This window comes from Urocitellus parryii, chromosome 4, assembly GCF_045843805.1.
Source record: "Urocitellus parryii isolate mUroPar1 chromosome 4, mUroPar1.hap1, whole genome shotgun sequence".
Classification (NCBI taxonomy): Eukaryota; Metazoa; Chordata; class Mammalia; order Rodentia; family Sciuridae; genus Urocitellus; species Urocitellus parryii.
In genome coordinates, this window is record NC_135534.1 from 1195004 (window position 1) to 1210258 (window position 15255).

The following is a 15255-nucleotide window of genomic DNA, read 5'->3' on the forward strand; positions in this document are numbered from 1 at the left end:
GGTCTCCTCTGGTCATGTCACTATGGGCCCCCCCATGGAGTGCACTGGGGCCTCCAGATGTCTGACCCCCAGCCAGAGGCCCTGCCTTTCCTCCCTCCCACACTCTGCTCATCTCTCCTGGCCCACGCTGACCTCCCTGCCCCCACCTGCATGTGCCATCACAGACAGTGCCAGTATCCTCCAAAGACTTCTCTTTCTGGGGTCCCTGGCTGCCACTCTGCAGGTGGGCTGGCCCGTGGCCTTGTCAGTAGTGGGGGGGGGGAGGGCCTCCCACTAGGACAGCAGCCCCGACAGCAGCCCCATGGCATTTCTGAGCAGCGGGGTTCAGCAAGTGATCTCACTGGGCTGGTTTTACAATCCTGAGTGGCAGAAACCAGTTAGTCAAAATCTAACGTGGGGGCTGGGGGCTGGAGTAGGGGTCCCACCCGCCTCCAGGAGGGTTGTCCCTACAAGAATGCAATTCCAGTGTGTGTGGGGCCAGGCGCACAGAACAGGGACATGGTGGGGGGCTGTTTGCCTCTCCGTCCCCACACAACCTTAAATTGATGGCTTCACAGCACTTGTGGCCCAGGGAAGGGAGCCAGGGAAGGCTCTCAGGGCCTGCCTGCCTTCCTGGGGGGCCACAGGAGGGGGTTGCCCTGTGCTGAGCAGCGCCTGCCTCGGAGGAGGCCGCGTAGCTCTCAGGGTCTCCTAGAACACCCACCCTTGCTGCAGTACTTCTGAGGCCCGGGCCGTGTGGGAGGTGGACACCTGTGGTCGGTGGACACCTCTGGGGACTCTGGCTGGGGAGGGTCGGCTTCTGTCGCATCAGACCGAGGTTGGTCCAGCTGCCTCTGTGGTTGCCATGGCAACCTGTGCTGGCAGGGACTGAGTGACTGCCTAGGAGGGAAGGGGACCCCATCCTACTGGCTGACAGCCCCTCCACATCCTAGCAGCAGGTGTGAAGCCCCCCATCCTGATGTGCTGGTGGTGGATCTGGGGGAGGCTGAGGCCCCCGGCTGGTCACTCCAGAGTCCAGCTCTTGGAACCCCATGTCTCCTCTGCCTCCAGACCCTCTGCTCCCCCAAGAACCCAGGCTGCATCCTTCTTGCTCTCTTGCCAACCTGGGGGACCCAGGATGACCGGCTCATGGCCTGGGCAGCACGGGGCAGCCTTCTGCAACCAGGTAGCCCGGCCAGCCTGGAGCACACGCACCTGCCGCCATTTCCTGGCCCGGACACCAGACAGCAGAAGTGGCAGGAGCTCAAGGGACACTCCGTCCTGAGCCCTCCCTGAAACTCGCGTGTGTCTGGAGTGGAGGGTGCTGGCCGTTGTGTGGGCTGCCCCCATGCCACCCTGACCGGCACTCCAGGGCTGTCTACGTGGGCCAGGCTGCAGCGAGTGGCCAGTGCATGGTACTTCCTGCTACCAGGCTCCCCCTCTGCAGCTCGGGATCATTTCCAAGTCCTTCTTGGGCTGTCAGGGCCCCAGGTCCTGAAGGTGGGGGTGTGCCCAAGCCTTTCTGGGCCGAGCCCTGCCATGGGCGCCGCCTCACTCCACAGCCCAGGTCCCTCGTGACAAAGGGGCAGGCCCCACAGTGGCTGCCCCTGTTTCCTCCCTCCCAGGACCGGGCCCTGAGCTTGTGGGGCTCCTGGTGCCTGGGACAGGTCTCCCTGGTGTGGGTTGGTTTCTTGGGCAGGACCATGACACCCTTTATTGCAGGTGCTTAGTCACCTGCCTCTTACTGGGAATCGCCTGTCACCCCCAGCTCATTGGGAAACAGCTGGTGTGTTGTGGGGTTCCAATTGGCTGGTCAGAGCCCCCTTTCCCAGTCCACTCAGAGCTGCCATTCTGTTTGGGGGTGTTTGGAGCCTACAGCCACCATCTGTCTTGGGGTCCGTGTGGAGTCCTGCCCCGAAGCTGGAGAAGGCAGTGCGGGCCTGAGGGAGGGGCTGTGCAGGACACAGGACAAGGGGGCCGCAGTGCGTTGGCCTCCTGTTGGGGTGGCCTTTCACAGGAGCGTGCTTAGGCGGAGACCAAAGGAGCACTTGAAGTTCATGCAGCTCTTGTGCGTCAGCTCTGCCCCAGAGGACCGCAAGACAGCTGCGGAGCGGGGCGCTGGGCCATCCTGACCACACAGCAGTTCACAGCACAAAAGAGCCCTGAGCAGGCGCCTCTGGCGGGCGCGGGGGCGGGGGGGGGCAGCGTTTGCTTGAAGCCGGGGGCTCTGAGCTGACTGGCTGACTGAGCTGGGGTGCTGCTGGCTCCTGGCAATCCTTGGGGCTCTGCCTCTTTCTGGTCTTGGGCCTGGAGTTGACATGGGGTGGGTGAAGGAGCTAGGCGCCCCCCTCCGAGGGGGCTGGACATGTACTTGGGCAGCACCCACAGATCCCAGCCAGGACGTCCCTCCCCACCCTGCCTGCTCAAGCTGGGCAGTGGGCCTCCTCAGGTGCCCCCCCCCCTTTGGCCTAGAGGTGGGGCATCCCTTGCAGTGGGCAGGGCACCAACCTGGGTGTTGTGGATGAGTGGTCAGCAAAGCCAGGTGTTCACAGGCCTCAGAGTCCAGGGCTGGGGCTGAGCTGGGCTGGAGTGGGGTGGGCTGGGGGGTCTGAGCTGGGGCCCAGCTGAGGGGAATGGAAGGAAGGGGTGGGGGCAGGGATCTGTGGATGCTGCCTGCTGGTTCTGCTCCGGTCACCATGGCAACAGATGGAGGTTTGTCAGGAAAGAGGAGGGGGAGGCTTGGTAGGAGTCTGCTGGGGTTTAGAGACCAGCGGGATCTTTCAGAGATGGGGCTCTCTGACCTTCAGTGGAGAGGCTTCTCCCGGGGCCACACATCTGCCTCCCAGGACGGGAGGGTGGGCTTTAGGCGTAGGCCTGAGCCTCCTTCCTCGGGTCTTCCAGCCTGGCTCCTGGGCTGGAGTCGAAGATTGGAAGGGGCTCTGTCCCCAGCTGAACAGCCCAAGGGTCAGGGCCCCAGCAGGCTGGGAGCTGGGCAGTGGGCATGGCCCGCCTCCTTAACCCTGGAGCTGGGGAGAAGGTGTGTCTGGGACTCCAGCCTCATCCCACATGACTGCCGACCTGGGAGACCTCCTTGGGGTGGAGGACCACCTTCTCTGATTGTGGAGCCCCGGCCGACAGTGGCCCCTTTCCCTGCTCTAAGGAGAGCTCCCAGGCCTGACCCAGCAGGTGGGCAGGGCTACATACAGGAGCCCACCTGGACACACTCCCAGGCTGGGTCCAGCCCTGCAGGACACTCACTGCCTGCTGTGACCTGGCATGAGTCAGCAGTGTTCTGTGGAGAGTGGGGCTGAGCCTGGCCGGCAGGCCCAAGCCATCGCCCGACAGGGGCCGTGGGAACTCCACCTGCCCAGGTGCTCCACGGAGGCCGGCTGCTCGGGCCCCTGACCACCCTGGGAGGGCGGGCACCTGCATGAGGCCTGATGTGGCACTGCCTCCCTAGGGGCGAGGCCCGCTGGCACCGGCCTGGCCACAGTGCTGAGGCACAGACTTGACAGCCGTCCTGACGTGGGGAGACCCTCCCCGAGGAGCACAGCTTGCAGTTTTCCAGCCCTGCTTCCTGGGTCCTCGCAGGGACAGTGGGATGGGGGCTCTGGGGTGGGGCCCTGCCGTGCGTGAGGCAGTGGGCCCCCTTAGAAAGCACTGGGGTGTCAGGTGGTGGGAGGGCTGTATCTGGGAACCAGGGACAGCAGCCGCCAGCCCAGATGCAACCCTGCCCACCTGCCCAGGGTGGCCTTGGCACCCAGACACAGGGCCCCTTTGCCCCAGCTGGCCAGGGCTTTGGGGCCTGGGGTGCAGTGTGGCTCCTGATCCCCATAGTTGGGGTGGCTAGGGGCCCCCTTGGGATGCCAGTTCCTGGCAGGGCAGGGGGCAGCAGATGAGGCTGCCTGGCAGTCCCTCCATGGTGCCCATCACGCCCTCTTCCCTGTCTGCCCGTGGCAGGCCTGGGAGTGGGATGGTCCTGGCCCAGGCAGGCCTTTCTGGGAGGGTAGAGGGCAGGGGCTGGACTGGGGCTCTGCATCTCATGGGGCTCCTGGGCTCAGGTCCCAGCCAGCATCTCTGGCCCCAGCTGCCCCTGGGGTACCCCTGTAGGCCCTGGGGTCCATCTTGGAGAGTGTCCCCACCATCAGCCTGTTAACCTCCCAGATGGCCCCTTCCGGCAGTGTGTGCCCACCCAGCACCCACCTGGTCAGCCCAGGTCCCCGTTCCGTCACCTCCCTCTGTAGCCCTTGCTGGAGCCACCAAGGGGGGCCTCGACCTGGGGGCTTCCCCATCCTGGGCCTGTAGGGGACCCTGGGGGGCCATTGACCCCTCTTGGTAGGCTAGGGGCTCCTGAGGGCAAGAGCAGCAGAGGCCTTGTGTCTGAGTCGCTCCGTCCAGCAGTGAGGGCCTCTGGCCACAGGGTTTGCAGGGAAGTGTCACCCTGTCCTCAGGCCTGGCCTTCCTGTGGGAACCAGCTGGGCCAGCAGGGGTAGGACTTCTTGCCTCTGTGAGAGGTGGGCCAGGAGCCCGGCCCTCTCCCCTGCCCCTGCCCACCAACAGGAGGCAGGGCTGGGCAGTTGTAGCTGGAGTGGCTCTCAGCTTGGCCCCTGCAGCTGCCCTGGGGGGGGGGAGACCCCCACCCATTCCCTCCCTCCCTCTGGGTTTCCCAGGAGGCTCCCAGGTGTGGGTGGGTGTGGCCTTCCCAGGGCGGAGACCCCCACCCATTCCCTCCCTCCCTCTGGGTTTCCCAGGAGGCGCCCAGGTGTGGGTAGGTGTGGCCTTCCCAGAGCGGAGACCCCCACCCATTCCCAGGAGGCTCCCAGGTGTGGGTGGGTGTGGCCTTCCCAGGGCGGAGACCCCCACCCATTCCCAGGAGGCGCCCAGGTGTGGGTGGGTGTGGCCTTCCCAGGGCCGACAGGAGGCCGGGGGCCAGCTGGTCTTTGGCCTGTCTCTGGGCCAGCCAGCTGGGTGAACTGGGCCCTGGCTCCAGGTCCGGTGTGAGTCCTGCCAGCCCCATGCCCCTGTGGCAGCTGCCCATGGACTTCCACCTGCTCTCGGGGCCGAGGGCCAGGGGTGTGGGGCTGACCTCAGGCCCCACTGAGGACCACAGCCTGGGGTGGGCTGGGCTGGGTTGGGCTACCCCTCTGTCCCCTCCTGCAGGCCTGCAGGCTGCCCATAGGGGACCCTGGGTCAGCTGGGCCCCGGGCTGGGAGGGAGGGACCACTAGAGTGTCCTGGTGTGTGGAACAGCTTTACTGTTGTCAGTGAACAAGTATCTGTGAAATTTGTGTTAATTTCGAACACAATAAACATCGGCAGACCTCACCACACAATAGATCTCTACTAGTGTCCTCAGTGATCTTTTAAAGCTTCATGGTTTTTAAAAATGCTATTGTGTTTTTTAACCTTTGTTTTCTTATTTCTATGTGGTGCTGAGGATGGGACCCAGGGCCTCACACGTGCTCGGCGAGCGCTCTGCACTGAGCCCCAGCCCAGCCCCTGCCCTCCGTGATTTCCAAGTCACTGGAAAGGCTAAAGACCCTGGGCGAGGGCTTGGCCCCGCAGGCTGAGCGGGGGGCTGGGGTGACGCACCCCCTGGGCTCTGCTGCCGCTGCCACAGGGTCAGCCCTTTGGAGCCAGACCCTCCCATCTCCCCGCGGGACCTCTGTACCTGCCTACGGTGCCCTTCCAGGAGTGGACTTCAGTTTGCCTGAGCGGTCCTCTGCTGGCCCGGGGTCCCCTCTTGGGCATGCCTCCTCCCTCCTTGGGTATGGCTGGCACCTGGTGCTCCCCTGGTGGGGACGGGGGGGGTGCGAGTCGGCCCCCTACGTGCTCCTGCCTCTCAGTGGGCGGTGAGGACGCCTGGCTGGCTCTCGGCTTGTAGGCAGGCAGGCCCTGGTCCCCGTCATCTTTCTGGAGAGGAGGCATGTGCGCCCATCCCTGGTGCCCTGAGCATCTCTCTGTCTGTCTGTGCTTCTGTCTGAGCGATCCCAGGTGGGCCTTGCTGGGCGCTGTCTGCTGCGGCTCAGAGTGCCGGGGGTCTGTGGGCAGGTGTGTAGTCTGTCTCCTCTGGAAACGTGCCCTCTGCCCCTCGTGCCGCCGTTTCTGGGACTCAAGCGCGAGGGTGGGCCTGTGGGGTGTCCTGCAGCCTCTCATGGGCTGTCTTCGCTCCAGGCTCTGGCCCCATGTGGACAGCTCCCCTTCCCCTGCTGTGGAGCTCTGCCGGCCTCTGTGGGGTCCACTCTGCTGTGAGCCCATCTGAAGGCCCTTCTCCATCTTTCCTCCAACTAGCGGTGCCTCGAGCCCCTCCCCAGCTTCCCCGGGCAGCTGTGTCTTGCTCTGCTGTGCCCCCAAGACAGGCCACATGGCCCCCTTCCTGCTGAGAACGGGTGGGCAGGACTGCCCCCGTCAGGCTGGTCACTGGATCTTCACGGGACTTTGGCTGGGCCAGGCTTCTAGGGGAGGGAGCCCAGGAGGGACTCATCTCCCAGGAGTGGACCCGGGCTTGAGTGTCACCAGGAGAACTCTGGGTCTGCTGAGTGCGCTGCCCAGGGCGTCCCCCGGGCCCTGGTGTCGCCCCCTGGGGCTCCTCCCTGGTCGCGCGCTGGGCTCTCTGGTTGGCCGTCTGTCCTGGCGTCTCTGTCCTGCTCCCGTCAGGGGCATTGCGTCTTTTCATCTTTGTCCCATGGTTTCTTTCCCAGCACTCACCGTTGTTCTCGGGTCCCCAGGCCCTTTCTGGGTTTCTCCTGCTCTGTGTCTAACCCTCACCTTAGCAGCTCCTTCGAGTCTTGTGGGGGTGTTTGGAGCGGCACGGGCCCTCTCCCTGGACTTCCCCTCCCAGGCACAGCTCCTCCCGTGGTGGTCATGGGGCACTTTTCGGGGAGGAGGCCCCATGTGGTTCTGATAAGGAGCAAGGTGTTCTCACCTGGGTGTGCGGTGTGTGACCTCTGCCTGGAGCTGTCTGTCATGTGCTGATGGGCAAGGAGTGGGTCGGGGTGTTGCAGTGAGGCCGGGTTGCCCAGGGCACCCCTGCCCCTGCTTGGCTGGACCCTGGGTGGTCTCTGTCCAGGCCTGGAGGGAGGTGCAACCCTGAGGATCTCGTGTTCAAACCTCGGTGATTGGTCCCTCTGTTTCAGCAGCCCGACTCTGGGGCCCACCCTGACCTCCTTCCCTGGCCCCCGTCCCTGACCCCCTTCCCTGACCCCCTTCCCTGACCCAGGCATGCACAGCCTCCCCGGTCCCTGGAGACAGCCCAGCCCCTGAGCAAGCTTTTCAGAGGGCTCTGAAGGCGACGGTCTCTCCATCACTGCCGGCTGCCTCTTCTAATCAGAGGTGCGGTCCGTAGGGGCAGACCTGGGAGCCAGCCTGCCCAGGATCCAGCCTGCGTTTCTGGCAGTGCCCTGGCAGCCCCCTCTATGGGGTCCCCCTCTGTACCCAGAACTGCTGCTCCGAACCCTCTTCCATCCCTTGGTCAGCAGGCCTCTGGGGAGCAGTCCCTCCCTGCCCGACTCCTCTGCCCTGAAGCCAGCCTCAGAAGCACCCCCGGGCTCCATTAGCCCAGGGCCATTCCTCCTGGGGCAGCCCAGCCTGGAGGACTGGGCACCCAGCATCCCGTGGGGAGCGGGGTGTCTGTGTGCACAGGGGTGGGGTCCTCAGCCCGGGCTGATCAGTGGCTTCTATCCTATCTTTTATTTGAGTGCAGAGCAGAAGAGTCATGGGGCAGCTGGGGACAAGAACAGCTCTGAGCCCCTGTGGGCTGCCTTTAGGTGGAGGAGGGCCCCTGGCTTGGCTGGTCCCATCTGGGACCCCCTGGCTGGGTTCTCTTCTTGGGAGCAATCCCAGGCCCCTCCTGGAGGAGGAGGGGTCAGTGTGGGGTGACGAGGACTTTGGACGTGGGGGTTCTTGTCCAATACACCACAGCAGGGTAGAGTGTTAGGAGAGCCCTGTGGCTGGGGGGCATCCAAGGGCCCACTCCCAGAGGTGGGGGGAACCAGGCTCCTGCTCCCCGTCCTCCCTGGGCTGCAGGGGGGTCTGCTCTGCCTGGGAAGGGACTGGGGGTGGGTCCTGGGATCAGGGGGTCGTGCAGGAGTCCTCCCTCCCCTGGGACGGGCCTCCCTCCAGGCACAAGCTGTGGGTTGGGTCTGCGAGGTGCAGCAGCCGACTCCCAGTGTTTGGGTGCTGGGCTGGGGCACAGCAGAGACAGCCCAGCGGCTGCCGGCAAGTGAAATATTTCAGGGCTTAATTAATTTAATCTGAGAGGTTCCTTTTCGGAGCGTGAACAGCCGTCTCCCCAGAGACACCAGCCCTCCCTGGCACACTGGTGGGCGGCCGCGGTCTGTGTGGTGCCGCCTCCTGCTCCTGCAGGGTTAGGCTGGGCTCCCCTGGCCTGCGCAGCCTAAGGAATCTCCATCTCTTCCTGCACCCTGCGCACCTGGTTGTGGGTTCCCTGTGTGCGGGTCAGTGTGGAACCGCTGTCCCGTGTGTCCTGCACACCCCATCCCCAGCCTTGCTGGGCCCGTACAGCAGTCTGGTCACTGTGGGCTGGGACCAGCAGCCATGGCCTGGAAACTGGATGCCTGGGCAGGGAGGGGGTCTGGCGTTCCCAGACTGTGAAAGCCAAAGGTCACATGGCCAAAAGCACCCAGGTGTGAGGACCTGCCTCTCCAGGCCTCCTCTCCAGGGTCAGCTTTTCCTGGAAGCCCACGTGGACCCAGCTGGCCCCGTGGACCAGCACTTCTGGCCCCTGCCCAGGTGTGGGGTTGTGGTGTGTGTATTGGGACTGTGGTCTGAGTGTCTGGCTGAGGCCACTGTGAGGCTGCTCAGAGCTGGCCTTCTGGTGGGGCTGCAAAGCTCCATCAGGACATCCAAGGGCGGTGGCCCATGGGCTCTGGCAGGATCCTGCTGCGTCCGCCCTGGGCGACACAGCCCGGGCAGAGTGCCTGCCCTGCTGGGCGGGACTCAGTTTCCCAGGTGCCCACGTGTGTCTGTCCCCGACACGCCCTCGGACCTGTCTCCCGGTGCCCGAGGTTGCAGTCAGCATGGTGAGTCTCCAGGTGCCAGCATCGTGCTGACCTCTGGGTGGAGAGCTACGCCGGCCAGGCTGCGCATCGTCACCCCAGGCAGACGGGAGCCGCTGCGTCTTCACACCAACTGCTGCCCACAGAGAGCAGGCTGAGGAAGTGGGTCACCGCACTGCGGCGGCCACCCAGAAGCTGGGCCACCTGAAGGGCCCGGTTCAGGATGACATCCACTTGATTCCTGAGGTGGCAGGGCCTGGGCTGTCCTGGCTCTGCAGGCTGACGGGGCTGGCTTGTCGGCTGACTCAGGCCTGGGCACTCGGACGCGTCCTGCCTGCGAGGAGCCTCACTCCGCAGGAACTGCAGGGAGGCTGCTGCTGTGTCTCTGTGCCCAAGGACCGCTGACTCCACAGCGGCCCCGCCGGGCCAAGTCAAGGCCTGCCCAGGGCTGCCAGAGACCAGGCTCTCCTGTGGGGCCAGGGCCAGGTCCAGCACCAAGGACAGCACCCTGTGGGTCCTGGTGGCAGAGCCCCGCCTCTCCCTGCAGCTGAGGCATCTCAGACACACTGAGAGGGGAGGTCCTCAACATGCTGTAGCCCACCACTCACTCCCACCACATCCCCTCTCGGGGCCTGTGGCCAGAGGGGCCCACCGCAGGCCACTCTCTGAACTCATACCCTCTCTCATACCAGCTCCAGGTGGCCCTCCAGGCTGGTGACTCAGTGACCCTGGGGCTGGCACCTGCTGCAGTGCACCAACAGGGGCCATGGAGGAGGCTGGGTGCCCACTGACCCTCCACCTAGCAACTTCTCAGGCCCTGGAGAGCGGAGTCCACTGCTGGGGGGCCTATCATGGCTGGGGAGGGCCAGCAAGGGACGGGGATGCCGTGAGAGTAGGGCCTGAAGTAGGGGGAGGGTCTCCACCACCACTTGCTCCTCCGGAAGCCCACCTGGGAGCCACCTCTTCCTTCTACTGGCTCCAGGCTCCTGGGGACAGGGCTTAGGGTAACAGCCATCTAGATAGTTGCTAAGACAAAGTTCCTTTGTATAGCCCATGCTTGGCACCCCCAAATATCACTACAAGACCCCCAGAGGTCAGGGCCATGGAGGGCAGCAGCCGGGCTTGTGTCCTAAGGGCCACTATGTGCAGTGTCATGAATCTCAGGGGACAGGCATTGAAGGCCTGCACCCTGTGTCTTCCTGTGAGGCCCAGTCCCTGAGGACAGGGTGGTGATAGAGGGGCAGATGGATCTCTAGCCACAGTACTCTCCAGCGTCCATCTCCCAATGCTTAGGCCAGTGTGGGGAGACCAACAGGGGGTCGGACACAGGGATGTCATGAGAGGCGTGTGGCCTCGAGCTGGTCCCAGAGTCCTGCAGCCTCATGACCCACTTGGGATGTAGTGAGGACAGCTGGCCAGGGGCCAGGACTCACTGAGGAGGGCCACAGGATGGGCCTAGGCCCTGTGTCCCCTGCCTGCTGGCCACTTTGAGATGGGTCCTCTGGCCTGCAGGTGCCTTGGTGTCAGGTGGCTTGTGCCGCAGCCTAGGGCCCACGTGTCCACTGCCTCCCCACCCTCCAGGAACCCGTTGCCAGCACTGTCACGTGCCGGGGGGACCCCACTCACACCCAGGAGCAGCAGGACGGGGTCTGGGCAGGACCTGCCCCGAGGTCAGGAGCTCCCGGGGCCTGTGGTGGGACAGCCCCACGGGGCCCAGGTCCTCACTGTGGCCCCGGGGCCCAGGATGCCGGCAGCCCTTCACTGCCGTGGGCTCCGGCAGCCCTGCACCCTCCCTACCCCTGCCTCCCGCAGACGCGGCGGTGGGAGCTGGAGGTTCCTCGGCTTGGGTCCCACCCATGCAATGATCTGTGACACGTGCACTTTCGTCTTGAGCTAGCCTGGTGTGTGTAAAGACAGTAATTAGAGATAAAGTCACAATTGGAAAATAAGCCCCAGCGCGTGGGAGGGCTGGGCAATTCAGGATGATCCTGGGCTTCCCCCAGTAGCTGCCCGGCCCACAGTCCCAGGGGCTGCAGGGCTGGGACCTGAGGACTGGAGGGCCCCCGAGGGCACGATCGCCGCTCTGCCACCAGGGAGGTGGCCGAGCACCTGGGCACCCAGACACCCAGCCCTCGGGGCCCCTGGGGCTGTGGGAGAGTAGGACATGGGGCTGATTCTCTCCCGAGGGCACCAAGGAGGGGCACCTGCCTGCTGGGCTTTACGGAGTGGGCAGGAGTTCTCAGTAGTAGGGAAGGACGTTGTGGTCAGAGGGAAACTAGCGAAAGGAGGTGGAGACGGAGGGAGAGGCAGGGATCAAGGACACCAGCATGGCTTCCCTACACGGGGCTGCGTCCTCAGGCCGGAGTGTCCAAGCAGTGGTGGCTTCTGTGCCTGTTGTCACTGGGCTGGACTGCCTCCGCCCACAGGAGCCCTGGAGGAAGGCCTTGCGCCTGGCAGGAGCCTCTTGTTTGGGTGGCCCTTGGTCCTCCCAGCTGGACCCTTGATGCCAGAATCTCCCCTCCTGGAGGCGGGGTGGAGCCCAGGCCATGCCCAGCAGATCTTGGGGGCACAACTGGTGGGGGGGACAGTGGCTGCACCCTTTTTATGTCCGACTTCTGGGACTTTGGTCCTTGGCTGCTGTCAGGTGCTCTGCCGTCCACGCCCACTTCCTGTTTCCTGAAGCAGGACCGCGTTTCCCACACACATCATGTAGCCCCGTCATCTGAGGTTGCCCATGCGTGTGGGTGTGTGTGCACATGTGTAGGCGTGTGCACGTGTGTGCATGGGTGCAGACGTGTGATGCAGGTACAAGTATGTGTATGTGTGTGTACGTGTTCATGCATGCGTGTGTACATGCATGCGTCAGTATGTGTGCTGTCCCTGTATGGGGCCCTGAGCTCTGAGACCAGCATCTCCCCTGAGATCAGCCAGCAGTGTCCACCTGTGGTCCCTGATATCATGTTTGTAACGCTGTGTCTTCAGGGCTGCTGGGACCTTGGCTGCTGTGCTGTGAAGGCAAGACTCGTTCCCTTTGGGACATTCACGTCCGTTCTTCCTGAGCTGCACCCTCCTGCCCTGGGACGGTCTGCTGTCTGCCCCTCCCGTCCCACTGGTCCTGCTCTCATTAGATCGGGGGAACACAGGGCTGCGTTCTGTGTTTGGGGTCTCAGGGTTTGGCCTGACAGGACAGGAAGTTCCGGGAGCTGGGCCCATCTCCCACTTCTTATGGCCCTAGTGCCTCTGGCCTTGTCTCTGTCTGGGCGGTGCTCCGAGGTGTGGCCTGGCGGACTGCAGGAGCCTCTCCTGTGTGGGGCTCTTGTACCTCCTGGCTGCTCCCTGGGTCTCCTGGGCCTCCAGCTCATGTGGGGACCTGCTGGGCCTGATTTGACCTGCTGCACCCTGGCCACGTGCAGAGTCTCGTGTCTGTTGGGGAGAGCTCCCAGTGTGGGGGCACCCCTGTCCTAACCGCTGTGCGGAGGAGCCACTGCCCGCCCTGGGTCAGCTGCGGCGCTTGCCAAGGTGGCTCTGAACGATGGATGGGCAGAGCTGTGGACGCCGTTCCTGCTGGGCTCTGCGCTCCCATCTGAGCGGAAACCACAGGCAGCTGGCGAGGCCCCGGGAGCCTGCACCAGGCCTGGGCTGGCGTTCTTCGAAGCACACCCCGCGGAGGGCAGCGGCTGCTCTTGCCTAGGGAAGCTCGCAGACACCCAGGGTCCCCTGGCCCTGCTCCCTGCAGGCTGGCCAGGGAAGTGTCAGCCTATCTTGGGACCTCTGGGCCAGGCCTGGAGGAGGCACCTGTGCCCAGCCTGGGACACAGGCTAGGGGAGGTGGCAGGGTTTCCAGGGATCCGTGGGAGCTGATGACCTGCAGAAAGCAGGGCCACCATCACTACCAGAGGCAGGGACTGTGATGCCAGACTCACCGGCATAGAGCCTGTCCTGCAGGATGTGATCGGCGGTGAAGATCTGGGCTCCAGAGGACAAGCTGAGACCAGGGCCAGGGCCAGGGGAATGTTTCCAAACCATGCGACACACAAAAGCTTGACTTCCCACCTGAGACAAAGGGCTCTTACAAACAGGAAAAGCGGCACACACGTGTGCACACGCCAGCCTGCCCACAGGCTAGGGGAGCTGGGGAAAGACCATACCTGGCCGGGGGCAGCGGGGCAGTTGACATGGCGGGGTGGGGTGGGAGACCAGGGCTCCAGGGACATGATGAGTGGAGGTGGCTTGAGCACCTGTCCCCAGGGCTCCAGGGAGGAGGGTCTTGGGCCACAGGAGGCTGGGTGGAGCTGCCTGGGGAGTGGGCCTGGGCCTGTGCTGGTGTCCTGGGGCAGGAGTGATGTGGCCTCAGGCACAGGTCTGTGGGCTCCCAACTGGGATGGATGAGGGCTCACGGTGACCAAGGCTCAGGGAGGGGTGGGCTTTGGGGGGCAGCATGCCACCTTTCCATAGAGCTGTTCTGCCAGTAACCGAGGGACCCCTGGGCAGATGGTGGCCGTGGAGCCCAGCAGGCTCGGGTGCTCTGGGAGGGAGGGACAGGGTGCAGACCCTAAGCGAGGAGCCCCAGTGGGAGTGGTGCGTCCCTGCTGGCCAGGTGCAGGGTGCCGCGTAGCCCTGAGTGGCTGAGCCTGGTCCTCTCTCTCCTGCAGGCCTTGTGAAGCTGGGAATCCACTGTGTCACGTGCCAGAAAGTCGCCATCAAAATCGTCAACCGTGAGAAGCTGAGCGAGTCTGTGCTGATGAAGGTGAGCTGGCTGGGTGGGGCGGGGGCGGGGCCTCTGCAGTCCCTCTGGATGGGGACAGGTGCCCCAGGACCTCCTCTTCCCCTCTGCCCACTCCTCCTGGCCACAGCAAGTGGCTTCCCTGGCCTGAAGGACAGGCCCCTAGCAGACAGACCTCCCTGGTGTTCCCACCTACTGCACCTGTTTCCCCAGTTAGAACAGAGGAGACCCCGTCCCCGAGGAGCCCCTCCCCACATCAAGACCAGGCTGGGGGCGGGGCTCATGTGCTGGAGTCTGGTCACTGGGACTAGTGCAGCTCCGTGGGTAGAAGGCTCCTGGGGTCTGTCCAGCCCCTCAGTGGGCTACTGAATCCTTGGGGCATTATGAGGCCTGACTTTGGTGGGTCAGAGGTCCCGAGACCCTGTTTCCACCATATGGGTATGGGACGGGCTGGGGTTGCTGCAATGGCCAAAAGAGTGCCCCCTCAGCAGGGCTGAGGCCGAGCCCCCGCCTGGGTGCTGGACAGCTCTGATGGTGTCCTCGTTCAATCCCTCATCCTCCAAGGTGTCTGCTGTTCTGGCCACGCAGGTGCACAGGGCCTGGGGGCATCTCTGCAGGGCAGAGCTGGCCTGGACCAGGCCTGGTGGTGGGAGCCAAGACAGGTGACAAGGACAGGGCTTAGGTTAGGGTTGGGAGCAATGGCCAGGATGAAAGTGACCGAGACCCAGGGGGATTTAGGGACTGTTGATGTTATAGTTTTCAGGATGCGTGGCTGCTGGAGGCAGGGATGGGTTCAGACACTGGATTGGGAAAACCAAGCACCCGGTGGAGAGTTGCGCAGCTATAAGGGGCAGGACAGCAGCACGGGTGGACTGGAGACTTGAGGGGTTGGGAGCTGACCTCTGACCCTGCCGTGGGGTGCAGTTGAGGCTCAGGGGGGCCAGGGCAAAGGCAGCACCCAGCTCAAGTGGGGCTCAGGATGAGTGCTGAATCTGGGACACGTGAGTGGGAAGCAAAGAGCCCAGTGGCAGGAGGCCAAAGCGTGGGGAGGAGGCCTGGCACCACGGGGGGAGAAGAGCCAGGGGCAGATGCAATGAGGGGCACTGAGCTGCCACCCTCCTGCCTGGGTGACTCCTCTCTGCCAGCTTCCGCAGGGCAGAGCAGATGTAGAGGAGGATGAGGCCCTGCCTGTCTCTCAGAAGCAGGCCTGTGGTGTCCTCTGTCCACCATGCTCTCAGGGGCCACTTCTGATCTCCCTGGGCCCTGGGACAGGCTCTGGGCTCCCTGTGAAGGGGTGGGGGAGGCCAGGACATTCTTCTCACAGCCTGCTGTGCTGCACATGTATACATGAGCTGGCACACAGGTGGCTGCGTACCCACCTGCAGCCCTGCCCAGGCTGCAGCTGCCCAGGTAGGTCTGTCCTGGCTGCTCACCCCGGGCTCGCCTGGAGCAAGTCATAGCCACATGCAGTGGGGACTAGGCCAAGGGCACCCTTTTCCCTAGTCTACTACCCCCAAAGCAAGGTCAGATAGTGAGTG

The 15255-nt window shown here is 64.2% G+C and overlaps 1 protein-coding gene across 8 annotated transcripts in view; it reads left to right on the plus strand.

The window, feature by feature from the left end:
* The window catches only part of Brsk2 (BR serine/threonine kinase 2), a 62994-nt gene that overhangs the window by 12894 nt on the left and 34845 nt on the right, over positions 1-15255 (plus strand). For all 8 annotated transcript variants that reach the window (XM_077797407.1, XM_077797409.1, XM_026379989.2 and 5 more), the window contains exon 2: positions 13647-13741. In XM_077797407.1, coding sequence (XP_077653533.1) covers positions 13647-13741 — 95 coding nt within the window. The remainder of the gene's footprint in view (positions 1-13646; positions 13742-15255) is intronic.